The sequence below is a fragment of the Castanea sativa genome, chromosome 11, assembly GCF_040712315.1.
Source record: "Castanea sativa cultivar Marrone di Chiusa Pesio chromosome 11, ASM4071231v1".
Taxonomy (NCBI): domain Eukaryota; kingdom Viridiplantae; phylum Streptophyta; class Magnoliopsida; order Fagales; family Fagaceae; genus Castanea; species Castanea sativa.
Window position 1 is genome coordinate 32161352 of NC_134023.1, and position 20976 is coordinate 32182327.

Genomic DNA, 20976 nt, shown 5'->3' on the forward strand with positions numbered 1-20976 from the left:
TTATACTTTTGTTTTTGTGTGTGTAAAAAATCCAAAAACACATAAAAAGTGAAAATTTTAAAAAGTTTGATCGTATATGTTTGAGCACATATCACATGTGAGTTTGACCTAGTACCTCTGTACTAATGGCGTAGTGCATTTACGAGCTTAGTTTGCTATGTATGCACATTTCCAAGTGTGAGCGACATCTATAAATCTACATTTGATTGTTGTAAATGCATCTTCATGCTTGTCATAAATGATTGGTCAAAAGTCTTGCTTGATCTTGATACATGCGTAAACTTATGCCTATATATCTCCTCACATTTTTTTTCAAAGAACTCTACAAATGTCAATCTCGAAAAGAGATATTGAGCTGAAAAAGCCATCACACATACTAGTATTTAACTAGGAAAAAGAGAAAGCAATTTGTACTAAATTGTATGGTGCCAAAGCTAAAGGCTAAATTGTCAAAGTTTATGGCATCGCTTCTCAGAAATTTGAGTTTTTTTTTTTCTTTCAAAAGTATGTAAAATGGAAGCAAATTAAAAATCTTTCAATTAATTGTAATCACATTAGTAAGGGGTCATATATGTTCATTTTTACAAGTGAGATGGGTCACTTGATTTCATACTAGTCGTATATGACTTGATTGAATTGATCATTGAAGCTTCATACTAGACTATAGACTAATTCATACTTGATTCACACACACTACACACAAGTTTAATGTTCAATGAATGCCTATTTCATTTGTGTGTTTGTGCATGTTCAAATGTGATGTGTGTGTGCTCAACCATATGTAAATCAAACCAAAAAGTTTTTGATCATTTTACCTGCTTTTGGAAGTGATTTGTATCACCCAAGTTTTTCAAAGTTTTTCAAGTTGTTTTTGTGTGAAAAACATGTTTTCTGGGTGTTTTCATGACTTATTTCATAAGCAAGCTCAGTCGCGAGTTAAATGGTCCAATTCTCAAGTTTTTCAACTTTGGACAGAGAGTTTCGCGACTGTTTCGCAAGTAAGGCTTACCAGTGAGTTACTAGTGAAATTTCGCTAGTAAGGCTTACCAGCAAGTTACCCACGAAAATTCCCAGCTTCTAGCGAAAATTTTCAGATCAGCTTTTTAAAGGGTGTTTTGTGGGACATTTGTTTTAAACTTTTCCCATCTTCTACCAAACCCTTATTTTTATGTTTCTACATTAAAAACCAACTAAATTCAACTTTTTTTCATTCCATTTACATCTCTAAGGTAAGCTTTAACTTTTTTCATTGATTTTGATCCTTAGATTATGTTTTTGGAGGTTTTATATTCATAGTTGGGAATTTCTCAAATGGGGGTTGGAAAAATTAATTTTTGTCAATCTTTTTGATAGGGTTTTTTTTTTTTGAATGATGATTTGCTTTGGATGTTGGCCCCTTGTGGCAAAAGTAACATGTATTTAGGCAAAATTTTCATATGTTCATGCATTGTTTAACATACATGTGTAGTGTGTGCACTTTAAGTGTTTGATAAAATGCCTCTATGGTATTTTTTTCATTGTTTTGGACTTCTATAAGTACCAATTTTTGGGGATTACCATGATTATGCATGTTTATTATGTTTTGATAATTGGTTGTGTGTTTTACACATTTTGCCCTGTGAGTGCTTGCTCATGCATTGATCATGCATCTCACGTGCACACTAAATGCACACTAGATGCACCTTTACTACACACACTCTAACACTTGACATGTTTTGCATTCATTCATGCTAATTAAGTCCTTTTAGACCTTTTAGCACATATAATATGTTCTTGTGTCTATGTCATTCCTTGGTCTATACTTTGTTCCATCATCATTAGCATGTCATGTTTACTTTATGCTTTCTAACATTGTATCTTAAGATGTTTTATCTTTTATTTGAGCTTCATTTTCTCATTCGTCTTGCACCCCTCATGCATCCTTTTTTACCGTTGTTCATGTCTTCTTTTCTTTCCCTCCTTCCTCTTGATTCATTTGTCTATTTATGACAAAAAAGGGGAGAGTATACTAGAGAGTATACCGGAGTGTATTGCCATTTCTATATGACTCATGTGCATATTCTTAGGGGGCAAAATTCTATCTCATGCACATTCATAGAGGGAGAAAGCCATAGGGGAAATGCATATACCAAGGGGGAGAAGACATTTCTTTTATAAGAAAACCTTGTTTTGTATTGTTTTACCTTATGCTTGTTTTCTCGTTGCTTTGTGGTGCATTGAGTTATGTTTATTATCTATGCTTTGTTGCTTTCATTGCATCGTGTTTATGTGTTGGACATGCATACATCCTTATACCATTGTGCTTTATTGGTTGTATGCTCGGATCATCATTTGCTTTGCTATATGATCATTGTAGTCATGTCCATATGACTATTTTTTGTTTGATCAAGTTGCTCATATGTTTCACAACATATTTACTTGATCATTTTTACTTGTTACATTATACTTGTCCTTTTATAACTTGATTTACCTTGAGGGTCTAATGCGTTTTGTGCAAGTGTTTCAGGTTACAAGCATTTTGTTCCAAGTTCATCACAGTTTTTAGATTTAGGTAAGTGAGTTTTGCCATTGTTCCCAAACTCACGTTTAAGTTTAGAGTTTGTTATAGAGTGTTTTGTCACGAAATAGCCAAAGGGGGAGATTGTAAAGTTGTGATTTACAACTATGTTTTATGTTGGCTTTATTCCATGAAAAAAAGAGTTGTAATTGCTTTTATTTTGTTCCTTGTATTTTGTGGGATTTTATTGTATTGGGTTTAGTATTAAGTTGGTGAAGAATCGAGCATGAATTGAATGAATAAGTGGATTTCGTTAGTGTCTCGCTAGAAGCTAACTCGCGAAAGAGCCATGTGAGAAACACATGCTGGAAGCTGAAAAGTCATGCCAAGCTGTCAGTTTCACGAGATACCCGTAAAACTCTCTGCTCTGAGGATTTTTAAGTGTGAATTTCTTACCCTTCACCCATACTATATATACCTTCATTACCCAAAAAAGTATGAGAGACCATTCATAAAGAAAAACCCTAGATAGGTTTTCTACAACACACACACCTATCTTTTAGATAGAGAGAGCTACTCATCCTTAGTGAGAAATCATTGTTGCCTCTTCTCCTTCCCTCTCCCATTTTCATACCTTGAGAGGAGTTTATACCCAAACACAATTTACACCCTTTTCAGAGTGCAGGGAGTGTTTTGGACCTTGGGAAGCTTTGGGCAAGCCAGTGAGGCTTGGCGGATGCAATCGGGCATATTGCGGGATTCAGAAAGCCAGAGAAGACATGACTCCGAGAAGTTCGTTGGTAGCAGGAGCTTGGAGGGCACAAGTACATTAGGTGGACTAGGCTTGGAGGGTCTTTTGTTATTTTTGTACTCCAACTTTATTCTCTAGTGGATCAATTTCGACTTGGAGGGTCGTAGAGAGGTTTTTCGCCGAGTTCTTTTGTTTCCTCTTCGATAACACATCTTGGTGTTATCTTGTATTTGCATCTCTCTTCCCTAACTCCTGTGTTTTACTTTTATTGTTTATTGTTTATTGTTCATGTGTATACACTAGAGTAGTATCGGTTCATTGCGCACATTTACTCTTGTTCTGCACTTTGATTAAGTAAGAGTAAAAGCAACTAAGCCGTAATTCTAAAATTGGGGTCTAAACAAGCTCTTGTGTTTTAGCACAAATCCAAGCTTTCACTGCACCGTTGTGGCCCCAGCTTTTTGCAACTTCAACTCCAGATCACCAATTTGCTTGTTCTTTAGCTTGCAAAAGTCCTCTACTTGTAGGCTCTTCTCCAAGGCTGCCACACGTTCTTTGTCGTTTTCAACTTCAACAGTAAGAATGACAACCTTGTTCTTAAGCGTCTCATTCTTAGCAGAAAGGGATTTATCATAGGCTTAGACGTGGCCACCCTTTTCTCCAAATCCAGAAGTTTCCCAAAAACAAAAAGGGACTACCCCAAAGCCTACAAGAAATCTCTCTTAGCAAAAGGCGAAGTAAAGAAAAATAAAGAGAAAAGGCAACCTACATTGTCAACGTATACCTGCACAAGCTTCTGAATATGAGAAGACATCATCTCATTGGACGACTTCGCCATTAAAGGACTAAGGTCGTCCACAAAAAGTGCCTCGTGGGCCTTCAGAGTAGCAGCATTAGCATCATCCCAGAAAGATAGGAGAAGAGACTTGCCAGTCACCTTCTTCTTCTTCTTGGTTTCTTCCCCTGAGGCGATCACCTCCAAAGATGAAGTAGGGGAGGCAAGACACTTAGCAGGTGAATGGGCAGGGGGAGGAGTCACAATAGGATCCTCTTTAGAGGCATCACTCGTCTTTGAACATTTCCTGGATAGGAGGCCACTGATGAGGCCACCTTTGGCCTTCTTCTCTTGAGCTTCAGCCAACTTTTGCTTACTAAATCTAGTCATCATTCTTGAAAGGAAGAAGAAACTAAAAAAAATAAATAGAAAGAACAAGTATATTGTATATTACAAGTCATCGTCACTCACAAAGAGCATAAAAAAAAAACAGAAAGGACAGATGAGAAAGACATACCAGACACAGGGGTTCCCCAACTACGAAAAAACTTGGGAGCATCATCCAAGTCCTCGCCAGAGACAAACTCCCAACCATTGCCAAAGACAAAAAAGAAATTTTGTTTCCAATTTTGGAGGGAAGAAGGATAGTCAAGTATTAACCCTAGCTTAAACTCATACAAGAAATGACATCCCTATCATTGGCGGACATCCACCACTATACAAGAAATGAAGATCCGCCAAGAATTAGGCACTAATTGTGCCGGAGTGAGATGTAACTACGCAAAAAGTTCCCTAATAAAGGGGTGAACAGGAAGAGGAAGACCACTAGTGAAATCTGCCTCGTAGAAACAGACTTCATTGGTGTAAGAGTGACAGGCCCTATCCTCGTCACTCGAAATCCTAATCTTAACTGAATCAGGAAATTGGAACTTGTCCCTGATCTGCTTCTCATCCTTCCCTGAGAGGGCACAAGGGATGTTCCATGCTTTATAAGGAGTAGAAGGGGAAGTAACCTTAGGGACCTCGTGATCATCAGACGAGGATAAACCTATTTCCAGCTCACTGGACCTAACTTCCCCAGACATCTTCAGAAACCTAGCTACTTTAGCAAAACAAGAAACTAGGGGAAATAAAGAGGAAAGGATAAACCTATATGGACAGTCCTCCCCTACAAAGAAACTAACCCCACTCTCCCTCCACAACCTCAAGCAGATAACCTAAAGAAAGGCTACTGAAGGACAATCAACCCTAACGGAAGAAGTAGGAGCACAAAGAACTTACCAGGGAATGCTAAACAGAGAAAGGAAGCTTGAAGAAGAAACAAACCCTAGAATGAAAACTGAACAAGGAAAGAATACAGAGGAAAGGAAATAGGGGGAAAAATGCGAAATAAGTGGACAAAACACGCGCAGGAAAACCGAGAAACGTTTGCACGTCGAACACATCCTGAACGTACACGTGGCACTCAACTGGTCAAACATTAACTCGTCATAAATGTGCAGTACACAGAATACGAAGTGTCAGACGACTATGTTTTTATCTCATCTAAGAGAAGAAATTCAAACAAGGGGGCAACTGATGAGTCGAAAATTTACGATTGTCATTAAGCTGGAATCATCATTAACCAAGAGACGACGTTACGCATTTATTACGCTCATTGATGACAAAGCGTAACAGATGGAGCAACGATCATAGAGTGAGCTGTGAACTTCAGACAAAGATTCCATAATGCACTAGCCATTGAACATAAATACAGCAATTCATTGCCCATTAATGAGGCACACAACTATAAAAGAGAAAGCAACAGAAGTAAAAGGTACACACAAAATACACTAAAAAAATCACTCTCCAGTCAATTATATCTAAAATCTTTCTCCTTTACTGACTTAAGCATCGAAGGTGGTTTGGCTAATGCCACACTGACGTGTTACTCCTCCACCCAGTTCATTTTACAGGTTTTCCTTCAACAAAGACGACCACAATCACAGCTTCGTCCATCCACTACGATGAGGAGCTCAACTGCTAATTTTTGCATCATCAGGTATATTGGTCATTAGAGTCTAGAAAACCAGACTCTGTCTGGGCGAAATAGGTGCCTAACACCTTCCCAAAAATAAGTAGCGACTCCACACCACTTACCCAAAAAGAGAGGTGCCTTGAAAAAGCACCCATAAATCTCTTTTTTGAGAGCACCCCAATTTCTGCGGTCTCTCACAACCAATATTTACCACATTCTTCCAATCAAATGGATATATTTTGGAGCTTAGTCTGTCGCATAATGGACATGTGTTGTTGTACCCACCCACTCGAAAACTTTGATTGACCTCATTCACACAATCTCACAGTTCAATTAAGCTCAAAATTTACTGAAACCAATATATTTCCCCACTCTTTCCATCTGATGGTCAAATATTGAATTTGAGTTTGACGCATGATGGATGCATGTCATTGTACATACATATTAGGAAACTTCAATTACTAGAAATATTCAATACTCTATTACCGTGGAAAAATTCATCTAGGCACTTACTAGGCAAAAAAACCTGACCAAGTTTTGTACACAGTTGGACATGCTCTCTCTCCCTTCACTACACACTATCCTTCTTAATCCAAGGGCATTATGGCAAGATTCAATAGTGTTTACTGATAAGCCCAATGAAATCATTTGTCCAGACATAGCTAAGGACAAAGGTCAAGCCATAAATGCTGCCATTATTACCAGAATCATTACGGTTCAGACAAAGCAAGGCAAAAACTCAGAGGCTCCTATACTCACGCATTAAGTGTCAGGAGATTCCATTTCCCCCACATTTAATGCCAAGAACATTACTCAGAATTAAACCACCATTAATGGTGATTCCAACAGCTAGGAGATGGAGGACCTATAAATACCGCACTCCACCAAAGGTAAAGGGTACAAACACTGAGTTATTTTTACCAACCAACAATATCCTAATTCTCACCCTCTCATTCTGACTTTATCATCAGAGGCTCGCTAGCAGGCACCACACCGATGACCCATTCTTGCTACCTTCTCTTATGTTCTTGCAAGTTGCACCAAGGCTATCTGGACAACTTCAACGACTAGCGACTTTAGCTTCATCAGTTTGGCGCTGTTTGTGGGAACTCTTTCTTTCTCCTAATCATAAGGACAGAAACGTTGCTTTACCCTTATTGTCATCCAGATGGAGTCCAGTGCACAACCAAAATCAGCCGCCCTAGCATTGCAAGTCCAAGCTCTAATGGTTAGTGTAGAAGAGCTAACAAAACAAAACCAGGAGATGAGGCAGCAACTATAATAGGAAGAAAATTTTTCACCAAGAAGGGTCGAAAACAACAGGAATGAAGACGAAGTGCAAGATCCAAAAGGGAGCTAAGGGAGAGATGGCTCAAGGAGGACAGAGTGGTCCGATGAGGCAAGCAACGACCTCTTGAGGAGTATGAGGAAAGAGATGGACGAGCTCAAGAATGCAATGAAAGGAAAAACAACCAAGAACTTGGACGGGATGGTAAGACGGACAGACTCACCATTTGCACAAAGGGTACTCGATCACCCACTCCCGCGTGGGCCCTCATTCAACCACCTGCCCTAGCGATAGCTCTTGCGTGCGCGGGGCCCCATTGGAGGGCCCCTCTCGATAGTGCATGGTGTGTGGTTCGTGCGAAGCTTCGGGTGCTCTCTCTCTTGGTGGAGGAAGGTAGGTCTACCTTTGGTGTTATGGCAGGAATCTGGGCCAAATTTTAAGTGATTACGAAAGGTAAGTGGAGTCGCCACCAATCCTTGGATTTTTCTAAGGTGTGATTGGTCACCTTTTACTAATTTATTTTATTACCGATCCTAGGTTAAGGAAAATGTCATTTTTCCTAATCTAATGTGGATGGAAAAAAAATCTTTATTCTTAGATTCGGAAGTTTGGTTACGTGTGGGGAATGTGTTAGGCACCCCACAACACTTGTCCCAAGGGCAGTCCTTTGTTTTGATAAAACCTTAATTTTTGGAGATTGGTAGTGAAAACATGAATTTGGCATTGGTTTTCAGGGCTTTGCATGCATGGGGGCTTTGAGATTTTGGCTTTTGAATGGGTATGGTCCCAATCTATGCTTTCCTATGGCATTCGAGTTAAGTACCAGATTTCCATTGCGAAAATCCTGTGAGAAGTCACCTTACTTTCACAGCGGAAATTAGGCATCGCTTGCCTTAGGTGAGCAGATATATATATATATATAGACACACACATACATACATCATCCACAATGCAAGCACAAAGAGCAGGAAAGTAAATGCCTACATCCCTAGAGCATGGCCCAAAATATAAGTGCAGGAAGTTAAACAGGGGTCGCCATACTCTAGAGATGAGGACGAATGGTACACGGCATGATATACCTTGAAAACTTGGATTTGTGTTAAACACACAAGAGCTCTTCAAACCCCAAATTAGAAGATTACGGCTCGGTTGATTTTACTTTAACTTAACTAAATGCAGAATAGAGCAAATGCGAGCGAACAAACAATAAACTACTCTAAGCCATATTCTTCATATATCAATAGTAAATTGAAATCTGATATAGTAGGGAAGAAAGATGCAAGCACAAGATAACACAACAATGTGTTATCGAAGAGGAAACCGAAGAACTCGGCGATAAACCTCTCTGTCACCCTTCAAGCAGTAAATCAATCCACTAGACAATAAGTTGGGATACACGAATAGTAAGAGACTCTCAATGCCTAATTTACCCTAGGCCTTCCAAGCTCTTACTCCAACAAGGCCTCTCGGAACCGTGTCTGATGATGTGGAGAAGGAGTTAGCATTCCTTGCAAAGAACTTCCGAAAAATTCTTAAGATGAAAAACAATGGAAAGTCTTTTAGAAAAAGGAAGTTCTCATCACGAAACCGTACGTGAAATGGAGTGTGGTTAGAAGGAGAAGAAGAAGAAAATGCCCCAAAACGAAGAGGGTTCCGGGACGGAGTGGATCTACGTTTAGGTGCCATAACGCAACTAACGTAAGAACGAGAGGGAGAGAGAGACAATCAGAAAAGCACCAACAAGATACCATATAACAAATATAGAAACTTGAAGGTATGTATGAAAACACATGAACATGTGACATGCAAATTTAAATATATCATAGGCTCAGCCCAATCTAAGCCTACCAGCACACAACAAAGTAACAAAGTAAACACACATTTAAAATGCATGAAACATTGTTATAATGCACATGTGATGCAATGCATGATGATTTAAAAACCATTTAAACAAGACTCATCCCAAAAATTTCACAAGAACTTCATTAATTTTGAAAAATCCCGAAATTTCTCAAAAATCCCAAAAGTTAGGTCAAAAAACATGAAATGCATGATAGAATAAGTGAATAAGATCATACCGAATGAAAGAAGATGATATTTAGGCCAAAAATCTCTTAAGAATGAAGTTTAGAGTGAAAGAGAGGTGTTTGGGAGGTGAAAATGCTGAAATCAAGCGAGAGAGATCGAGGAGAATAAATCTGAAATCTCGAGGAAAGCTTATATAGAAACCTCATAAATCTCGATCAATCTAGAGCTATCGAGAGCTATCAAGCTTTAAAAAGGCGTGTTTTAGCCATCGAACCAACTATCGAGGATCTAACAAGAGGTTTTCTCAACAATGAAGCTTGATGGATTGAGATAGCTATCGAGGAGACAAAAAGTTTCTCGATTGATCGAACTAGCTATTAAGAGCTATCGAGAATGTGATAAAAAGCAACTGAAGGGTCCCGATAGATAGCCTAGCTATCGAGAGCCATCGAGAAGCTATCGAGAGCTATCGAGATTGCTTAAAAAAAGTTTTTTAAGGAAGAGAAAAACACAAATATGAATGCAATCAAGCATGCTACTCAACCAAGGATCCAAACAACATTTTAAACTCTCAAAATTATCTCTCAACAAAAAAATGTTAAGCACTTAGATCCACAAACACACACACACACACACACACACACACACACACACACACATCTGACCAATTTTATATTTCAAAAACAAGTTAAGATAGTTTAGTGAGCATACATTAACACAAGTAAACCTTGTGACGGCCAAATCACATTGTACCTGCACATGTATCAAGAGTAGTAAAGAATATTGCGTGTCGTGTGTGAAAACATCACAAGATTGCATAAGTTTCTCTATGTTATGACAATTTGAGATATGAGTAAATCAATTTAACTCACACACGATCATAACTGTTTGATGGGTTGATGGGGACTATCACCTTTGAGGTACATCCTATAGCTCCCACATCTCCTAGAATACACGCTTGCAATCATATATAAAGCATTTTGATCTTTTTGCTTTTATTTTTCTTTGCATATTTTTCTTTTATTAAGCATATCATACATGGGCATATAAGAGAGAAAAAAGAAATACCCAATTATGTTAAACTTTTTGACATTGCATTTTTGCTATGCTGAAGCATACAGATGTCATTTCATGATTGGCAAGCAACAGTGGTGAGATGGTTATTTATGCATTTCTCTTAGGATTTTCTAATCCTTCCCGTCAAAAAGAGTGATACAAGTGTTAAGTACAAGAGATCACTTAACCTTACTCATCACAAACACAAGCTACAAAGCTCACTTGCTTAGTTGTGTATGGAGATACTCATCTAAGCTACAAGAGATACAAAGTTTAGAAAACTTTGTTTCATTGGTCATTCAAGGTACATAAGTACCAATGTACACAAACACACACTGTTTTTGTATTTTTTTTTTTTTTTCAATCAATTTTTTTTTTTAATTTTGAATGAAAAAAAAAATAAAAACGAAACTGAAAAACAACCAAACAAAAAAAATGTCAAATAAAGCAATGCATAAAAACTAGATGCAAATGCATGAGGAGAAGAGAAGATCATTCCATGGAGATAACACTGATGTTTTGACAAAGGAATTCAAACCATTTGCTATCAAGAGGTTTGGTGAAAAAATCAGCCTTCTGATCATCAATATGAATGAACTCAGGAGTAAAGGTACCATCTTCAACAAGTTCATGAATGAAGTGATGTCAAATCTCTATGTGTTTGGTTCAAGAATGTTGAACTGTATTCTTAGAGATGTTAATGGCTTTGTTATTGTCACAATAGATAGCGAGGTGTTCTTGACAAATACTATAGTCATGGAGGAGTTTTTGCATCCATAGAAGTTGGGTGCAATAGCTACCAGCAGTGATGTATTCAGCCTCTACAATGGATAATGAGATGGAATTCTGCTTTTTGCTCATCCAGGAGACAAGATTATTACCCACATAAAAACAACCCCGCGAAGTACTCTTCCTATCATCAGCATTCCCAGCCCAATCAACATCCGAATATCTGGCCAAGGCATCATTTGTGTCCTTGCTATACCACACACCAAAGTCGGCAGTGGTTTTGACATACTTTATAATTCTCAAAGCAGTCATATAGGACTCTTTGAGATTAGACTGATACCTAGCACACACTCCCACACTGTAACTAATGTCAGGTCTACTTGCAGTAAGATACAGAAGACTACCTATCATGCTTTTATAGAGAGACAGATCAACACTTTTTCCTAAGACATCAATAGTGAGCTTTACATTTAGACTCATAAGGGTTTTAATAGAACTAGCAGATTCCAAACCAAACTTTTTCACAAGATTTCTAGCATATTTAGATTGAGATATGAATATACCTGACCCTTGCTGACGAATCTAAAATCCAAGGAAGTGATTTAACTCTCCAATCATGCTCATCTCGAACTCAGCCTGCATGAGTTTAGAGAAATCATGAGCAAGTCCATCCTTTGTTGACCCAAAGAAGATATCATCAACATAAACTTGAGCAACTATCAACTCACTATCTTCCATTTTTATGAAGAGAGTTTGATCAGCCTTCCCTCTTGTGAACCCATGTGACACCAAGCATTGTGTGAACCGATCATACCAAGCTCTGGGGACTTGCTTTAAACCATAGAGTGCCTTCTTGAGGTACAACACATGATCCGAAAAATGGGAATCAATGAATCCTTTTGGTTGAGCCACATAGATATCTTCTTCAAGGAACCCATTTAGGAAAGCAGTCTTGACATCCATTTGGTAAAGCTTGAACTTCAAATGGCATGCTAGGGCTAGGAGAATCCTAATGGACTCCATGTGGGCTACTAGAGCAAATGTCTCATCATAGTCCATTCCTTCCATTTGTGAGTATCCTTAAGCCCCAAGACAAGCCTTGTTACGGATCACATTACCCTTCTCATCAGTCTTATTGCAGAAAATTCACTTTGTGCCAATGATGTGCTCAGCCTCCGGTCTAGATACTAGAGCCCTGACATCATTCCTTTGAAACTAAAGCAGTTCATCATGCATAGCCTCCACCCAGCTTTCATCCTGAAGTGCTTCCTCAACCTTGGTAGGTTCAACCTGCGACAAATAGTAAGAATAAGACACAAAGTTAGAAACACATTTATCAACTGTGCGTTTCCTCAGTGTAAGTTCATTCATATTTCCCATAATGGCTTTAGGATGATGATTCAACTAAATTTTAGAGGAAGATCCTTTCTCTTTATGAGATTGAAAATCAGGTGAGGAAGATCTGTTTGCTGAACCTTCTGCAGCACTTGGAGTATTAGGAGTACTTGGAGAGGCAGGTTCTTGATCAGCAGGTACTTGAGTATCCTTGGGCTTAGGAGGAAGAATTTCTTTAGGGATTTCCTCACTGATATTTTTAGAAACGAACTCCAAAGCTTTATCGATAACAACATTTACTATTTCCATCACCTTCTTGGTTCTCTTGTTGTATACCCGATAAGCCTTGCTTGTAAAGGAGTGTCCCAAGAATATTCCTTCATCACTACAGGAATCAAATTTTCCCACATTCTCTCTATCCTTGAGAATGAAACAAGTACTTCCAAAGATTCTGAATACTTAACATTCGGCTTCCTTCCCTTCCATAGCTCATAGGGAGTCTTTTTGGTACCAGGTCTGAAATAGCCTATTAACCGTATGACACGCAGTATTGATGGCTTCTCCTTACAAATTTCTGGCCACATCCTTGTCGTGCAACATGGCTCTAGCCATCTCTTGAATAACCCTGTTCTTTCTTTCTACTACACCGTTCTGCTGATGAGTAATAAGAGCAGAGAATTCTTGAGATATACCTGATCTAGTGCAAAAGGAGTCCATGTATGAGTTTCCAAATTCTTTTCCATGATCACTTCGAATTCAATCAGTCTTTAAACTCTTCTCATTTTGTAATCTTGTGCACAAGGCTTTGATGTGGTCAGGAGCATCTGACTTTGATCTTAAAAGAATGACCAAAGTGTACCTAGTGAAGTCATCTACCACAACCATGATGTATCTTTTCCCACCAACAGACTCGGTTTGAGTTGGACCCATGAGATCTACACATAGTAGCTCCAATGGTCTAGATGTAGAGGATGTCTGAGTACTTGGATGTTTAGCTTTTGTTTGTTTCCCAAGCTGGCACGGTCCACACACAACATTGTCCACTCTACTAAGCTTTGGCATTCCCAACACTGATTCATGCTTAGATACAATTGAGAGATGTTTGTAACTAGCATGTCCCATCCTTTGGTGCCATAGATCTTCATTTGGCAAACAAATACTATTGCACACAATATCAGCATCAAGGACCAGACCATAACAGTTGTCAAGAATGCGAACACCACTTATGAGTTTCTTCCCAGATTCGTCTAGTACAAGACACTTTCCTTTAGAGAACAGCACCATAAAATCTTGATCACATATCTGACTTATGCTTAATAAGTTCACTCTCAAATCTTCTACATATAGCACATTTGCACTGTTTGATAGTCTTGGTAGAGAGATGGTTCCCTTTCCTTTAATCTGCGATTTGCTTCCATCATCGAAAGTGACAGTACCACCTTTCTTAGACTTGAAGACTTTAAAGAGAGAGTAGTCTCCAGTCATGTGTCGTGAGCATCCACTGTCAAGGTACCACAAGCATGTGTCCATTACCTTGAATGCAGATTTCATCATAAAGCACACTTCATGCTTCGATAATAGATTTGTAAGAATGGTGTTCTCTTTCATTTGCCATTTACAGACAAAGTTTTTAATCTTCACTTTTCTCAGATGAATTCCTCTGCACATTTTCATTCTGAGGCAGTCTAGTTTCTTCTTTATCATGTTAAGATCTTTTTCAATCATCATCATGATAGCTTTCAAATAACTTTTAGACTTGTATTTTCTGAGACACTCGATCAAATAGAGATTAGAAAAACAAGATGTATTTGAAATAGAAGATCTTTTCTTGCTAATAGCAGCCATGACAACAGGGGTTAATGGATCACACAGTAAAGATTAAAACCTAATCAAAGTGTGTCTGCTTTGATACTACTTGATAGGCCAAAAATGTATTGACCCCTTGTGAAATATTAATTAATAAACTAGCAAGTTTATTAATTAATCAGATTAACATGCAATGTACGTGGCAGCACAAACAAATCACCAAATACTAAATATGCAATGGAAATTAAATGACACGGTGATTTGTTTACGAATGGGGAAAACCTACATGGCAAAAACCCCACCGGGTGATTTTAAGGTCACCACTCCCGAGAATTCATCATTATCACAACAAGCCATTACAAGTAAAGGAATCCCAGTACCTTATACCAACCTATAGTTGAACCCTTACCCCAATACCCAATTGGACTTGTTTTATAGTGACAATCTCTTTTTGTATTGCACGGCTTCCAGTACGTGACTAACAAAAAGATGGGCGGATCCTAGTACGCAACTTGATCACCAACTTGAGAAGGATGTTGGCTGCAAAGTTCTTCTGTTCACCACATGATAAAGATCATGAAGTTACTTGGTCATAAAACCCTACGGTGTACAAACACAACAGCTTCTTCAAGATGAACTAGGGCAAACTAGGTTTCCGGTCACAATTTGCATGAACAAAACTTTGCTCTACACTCGTGCAACTTGTGTCCTCTTTGACGGCCCTTAAAATAATCCTTATATATGTTTAGGGTAGTGAGAAAAGAAAGTCCAAACATATATTCACGGATTGGATGAAAAACAGCTCTGAAAAAATGAGTTTCATAAACCTCGATAGAGAGCCATCTATCGAGATAGTTGTCAAGCCACGGGCTTCAGCAGCTTTTAAACCTTGATATATACTAGCTGTTAAGCTAACTGTCGAGATTTAAAATCCAGCACTTTCTTACTTAATTCTTGGATAGACTTGCATAGCTTTAACACTTGAACTTGAAACATTTTTCCTTGAAGTATTAAACACATCCTAGATCTACCCAATTACAAGTAAAGTACGTTTTGTCAAAGGATTAGCCAATTACATAAAATGTTGACATATGTTCCTAACATAAATCACATATGTCCTAACACTACCTTTGTTTTCTTTGGGAAGCCACCAGATTATTTCTTTGTTGGTGACCAAAAGAAAGCTTCACTATCACTAGAGAGTTTCACAACTCCTCCAAAGTGGCTTAGTTTTCTGTCCTCTGTTGCGATGCAAAATTACAAAGTAGTTAGGTCATATGCAGGCCAATATGCAGTGAATGCTTTTGGGACAAGCGATGTTGCTAGGATTACAAAGGTTCTCTGGGCATTTAAAGTAGTGATTATTCGTAGCTGCAAGGAGTTTAAAAGTGAGTACTTGAGTTTACATGAGAAATTGATGGGCAGGCCAGTTATTCCAATTGGTTGACTCCCTCAAGAAAGACATAAAAAGACAAAAGGGAATGATAGCTCATGGAAAACTATCTTTGAATGGCTTGATAAACAAGAACTCAAGTCAGTTTTGTTTGTAATGTTTGGTATTGAGTATTAGATAAGCAAAGAACAAGTTCATGAGATTGCATATGGACTACATCTTTCTCAAGTGCCATTTTTGTGAGCATTGAGGAAACATGTTTGGTCTATTAATGATGAAAACTCTTTGCCATCAAGTTTCATTGACACCATGTCTGGCAAAGGCATGGTGTGTATGGGCTGGGCATCTCAGAAGGAAATTCTAGTGCACTCATCAATTAGGGGATCATTGTTCCACTTAGGGTGGGGATCTGCAATTAAGATGTTACAATTTGGGCATTGTCTTGTTGTGTTGCCATTTATCTATGATCAGCCTTTGAATGCAAGGCTTTTGGTGGATAAGGGTGTGGCTGTAAAAGTAGAGAAAGGTGAGGATGGATTGTTTAGCAGGGATGGCATAGCCAAGGCTGTGAAGCTAGCCATGGTGTTAGGAGAAGGAGATAAATTAAGAGTTCATGCAAAAAAGGCTGCTGCAATATTTGGAGACGAGAATTTGCATCAAGTAAACTACATTGGTCACTTTGTTAAGTATTTAAAACATGGGAACAGTAGCAAAATATGAGTGATTACTAATTACCACATTCATGTATAGGAGGGTTTTTTTATAATAAAAAATGGGGTCTTCCGGGTGGACTCATCAAGTCCACGTCACGTGACGGTAAGGATAATAATATGTTTAAAACTGGAGTCTTGTAGAGGATATCGTTGAGAGTGTAACACATTTGTTAAAATACCACTGCTCAAACCATATAACTCTTGTCGAGTATTATGTGAAGTATTACGGGGATTCTTATCACCAAGCTACAACTCGTGGTGGTGGATTTTTTTTCTTTTTTCTTTCTTTCTTTTCTTTTTTTTTTTTTTTTGGCTAAACAACATCATTATCATTCAACTAGCATATAAGATGGTTGCCAAAATTACAAGCATCTGCAAAGACTACAGGAAGACTACACTTATTTAAACAAAATGCTCTAGTAAACCTGATTGCATACTTTGCAACCTCATGGGCAGCAGCATTGCAACATCTTCTAACCCAATGAAAATTACAATTCAAAAAGAAAATTACAAAGATCAAGTATATTACTAATAACAGTAGCAATGGACCAATCAAGCTGCAATTCAGATATGGTTAGGGGGTCAAAACAAGACTTAGCATCTCCTTCAATGATGATATGCCGCCAGTTTTCACTTAGAGCTAGCTGGATTGCCCAAGCACAGCTGAAGCTTTAGCTTGCAGTGGTGAGCACCATTCATGCATTTTAGCCCAAACTTTAAGAACCTCTCCATTTTTATTCCTAGCCACCACCACCAAAGCAATGACATTTTTAGACACAGCAGCGTCCACATTGAGTTTAATCCATCCCTCCTCTAGAGCTTCCCAACCATTTAAGCTCTTGTCCTTGGATAAGTTCTTTTCCTTAGATAAGTCTTAGCATATTCCATAGTTCTCTTCTCTATATGTTAGGTGGTTTCCATAATGTCAATGTGGCCTCCATTGTGCAATAACTTCTTCCTCATGTACCAAACTGCTTCTAAAGTAATCGGCATTCTTAATGAATCTAGCTCATTCTCCTCTCTATTCTCTACTAATACCACCCCCAAAAAGTTGTTAGGACTAACTATAAATTTGACAATATCCTCATTAGTGTAGATCAGTCTGCAATTAGATCTCAAACCACCACAACTAGCAAACCAAAGTATTCTAGCAACATTGCACTTAAAAAATAGATGGTAGTAATTTTTTATATTTTCGCCACATAACACACAGTTAGGATCCCTTTCACCAATTCTCAGCAAAATATTTTCTTTGGTGGGGAGAGCATTTTGTTCTATCCTCCACAATAGCATTTTTATTCTTTTTGGAGATTTCAACCTCCATAGTTTTTGCCAAGGAACATTATATGGAACATTGCTTGAAGTTTGGTCATAGAAGACCCGAAAGGCCGACTTAACAGAAAAAGCACCCTTTTGGTCTAGAACCCAAATAAACTTTTCTGGTCTTGGGCTCAATGGGATTTGGATTTGGATAATTGCTTGAACTGAGGTTGGGTCAAACAACTCTTAGAGGAGGTTATTTTCCAACTTCGACAACCAGCATCAATTAAGTGCGATACCATCAAAGGGTTTTGGATGATGCTTTCATCTTTTGGTTTAGGTTTAAACCCTTGAACCCAAGGGATCCATGGATCCAGCCAACCATTAATAGATTTACGATCTCCTATCAAATAAAAAACACCTTTTGCAAAAAGCTTTTCAGCCCCTTCTTTTGCTTTCTGTTGGGAAATTTAGATCTCGGTCGATAAAATTAACAATTTTTAAACCCAAGTTGTTAATTAGATTTATTATAAATAAATCTTGTTAAAAAAAAAAAACATGAATATCATGTCAATATCATGCACAACGAAATAGTAAATAAGACTAAATATGATGACCCAAGAAAACTAATGAAACAAACTAGTTTCACAATAAAAAACCTAGGGGGAAAACCTTCCCGAAAAGTAATTCACTATAGTAAAGAGAAGTTTCAGATCTAGTACAAAACATTTATCCTTAGATTCATAATCCCCGTAGATGAACTTATAGCATAAACCTTCTACTGCTTCAGAACCTTTGAACTCTTCAATATATAAATGCCACCATTTTGCATGGATCTAGTATATGACTAATTCCAGCAACTTGAAGATGTTGTTGGCTGCAAAGTTCTTCACTTCATCAACAATGAAGATCAAGAAGTACTTGGTTACAAAATCCTAAGGCGTAAAAGACATAGTAACTTCTTGCAGAGAGAAAATGACATTGAGTCACTTTTTGCATGTGTTCTCCCATCTATAACGGCTTTTAAAATAAGCCTTATATATTTCTAAGGTTGTGAGAAAAGAAACCCTACACATACATGTCAGCATAAGCCGAAAATCAGATCTGGAAATTCTAATTTCATAGATCTCGACAAATTCAGCTTCCGTTGAGCTTCGTTCTTAAATCTCGATAGTTACTGTTTTTGTCGAGGTATCTATCGAGCTGTAATGAACAGTTTTTCTTCACTTGTTCCTTGGTCTAATCTTCATGGTTTTAACACTTGACTTGGACTCTTGTTTTTTGAAGTACTAAATGCATCTTAAATCTACCCAATTACAAGTAAAATGCATTTTGTTAAAGGATTAGCCAATTACGTAAAATATGTCCTTAACACTATCCACATCGGTGAAGCTCTCTTAGGTGGATTTTTTTGAAGCCAATCATTTCTGACTTTGTACTTTGCCTGAGTATTCTCATATATAAGCTGTCTATCTTCGAAGCTATCATCCAAGCAAGTTTATCCAACAGGGCTTGATTCACATCTTTGGCTTTTTTGAAACCCAACCCTCCTTGGCACTTAGGTTGGCACAACTTATTACAAGCCCTCCAAGCCACAAAAGGTGGAGTGTTTTTCTTTCATTTCGAGGACACTACAAAAAATGCACGCTATAGCCGCGTTTTTTAGCCGCGTTTATAAAAAAATGCAACTATACCTGACCTATAGTCGCGTTTCTAGGAAACGCGGCTATAGACCAAACCTTGAGCTGTGTTTTTAGGTGCCTTGAGCTGCATTTTTGAGTCTGGCCTGTAGCCGCGTTTTTGAAAACGCGGCTATAGGTCCAACCAAAAAATATATATTTTTTTTAAAAAGATAACTTGTGCATTTTTTTTTTTTTAAATTCCCCTATAGAGGGCCTATAGCCGCGTTTTTGAAAACGCGGCTATAGGTCTAGCAAAATAATATATATATTTTAAAAAGAGGGCCTGTGCATCCGAATAATTTATTTTTTTATATAAGGGAGGGCCTATAGTCGCGTTTTCAATAACGCGGATATAGGTCTAGCCAAATAATATACATATTTTAAAAAGATGGCCTGTGCGTCCGAATAATTTATTTTTTTATGTGAGGGAGGGGCTATAGCCGTGTTTTCAAAAACGTGGCTATAGGTAACAAAAAAAAAGAAAAAAAAAAGAAAAGAACCCAACTTTCCCACCTACCCCCACTCTTATCTTTTCTTTCGTTGGTCCTTCTTCAGTACGCTCTCTTTCTTGGGTTTCTTTGCTCAAGAGTTCATGGGTTTCTCCCTTAATTTCTTCTCTGCAAATCATGCCAAGGTCTTCTTTCTTTTTTTTTTTTTTTTTTTTTCCTTTTTCTTTCTTCCTTCTTCACTCCAGCACAACACTTTTTTTTTTCTTTGTTTCTTTGCAGCTACTTCTTCTTTTTTTCTTCATCTCAGGCACTGATTTTTCTATAGATCTAGTTTTTTTTTTTATTTTTTTTATTTTATGTTTAGTTAGTAAGAAAATGGAAAAAATGCTGAAAATTTTGAATTTGTGCTATTGTGTCCCTGATATTGTGATTATGTTTAAATGGGTTTGTGTTCTTGAGCTTGTTCTTTTCTGTTTCTGAGCTTGTACTTGTGTTCCTTGAATGGATTTAGTGTTAGATTTGGGTTGGCTTTGTTGAAGGAGAGGAGATTTATGGGTTTGTGTTCTTATATTTTGGAGCAAGTTGTGGTTGTATTGTTAGTATGTTGTGTTTGATTTTGAATTTTTTGGGTGTGTTTATATTGCGAGTATGTTGTGTTTGATTTTGAAATTTTTGGGTTTGTATTTGATTTTGAATTTTCTGGGTTTGCGTTTAATTTTGAATTTTTTTTTGTTTGAATTTTGAATTTCTTGGGGGAAAAAAAACACCCAAATTTTTTTTTTTTTTTTTTTGTTTTTAAAAAAACCTATAGCCGCGTTTTTCAAAAACGCGACTATAGGTCTCAAACTATAGCCGTGGTTGAATAACGCGGCTTTAGGTCCAATCTTTAGCCACAGTTGTAAAAACGTGGCTACAGACCCACCAGGGGCTGTTGCTGCGCCGCTTAGGCCGGGTTTGTAAACGTGGCTCTAGAAAACGCGGCTATAGGCTATAGCCGCGTTTTCGGGGTCTATAGCCACGTTTTTGAAATGCGGCTTTAGACCCCGTTTTTTGTAGTGGGACTACCAATGATATTTGTGATTGACAAACCAAATTGACGTTCTAGATTTGATAAAATATTATCCGTCTAGATTGAGACGTGACCTTGGCAGTTTCCATTGTCAATCATGGCCAGCTCTTTGAGATTTATGTATTGAT

The 20976-nt window shown here is 37.8% G+C and overlaps 1 protein-coding gene and 1 pseudogene across 1 annotated transcript; one reads left to right on the forward strand and one right to left on the reverse strand.

Annotated features, from left to right (window-relative positions):
• Positions 1–4799: 4799 nt before the first annotated feature.
• LOC142616363 (uncharacterized) lies at positions 4800–11552 on the reverse strand. The gene is made up of 2 exons (XM_075789236.1): positions 11213–11552; positions 4800–5143 (listed from the first exon to the last, which is right to left on the reverse strand). The coding sequence occupies exons 1-2, from the start codon at positions 11550–11552 to the stop codon at positions 4800–4802; spliced, it is 684 nt and encodes a 227-aa protein (XP_075645351.1).
• A 3811-nt stretch (positions 11553–15363) lies between these two features.
• LOC142616364 (putative UDP-rhamnose:rhamnosyltransferase 1) lies at positions 15364–16395 on the forward strand (annotated as a pseudogene).
• Positions 16396–20976: the final 4581 nt, after the last annotated feature.

Coding starts and splice junctions, on each gene's coding strand:
- LOC142616363 (XM_075789236.1), bottom strand. CDS start 11,552: ATGATAGGTAGTCTTCTGTATCTTACTGCAAGTAGACCTGACATTAGT. Junction 5,144..11,212: donor GGCTGAATACATCACTGCTG/GTAGCTATTGCA, acceptor TATTTCCCCTAG/TTTCTTGTTTTGCTAAAGTA.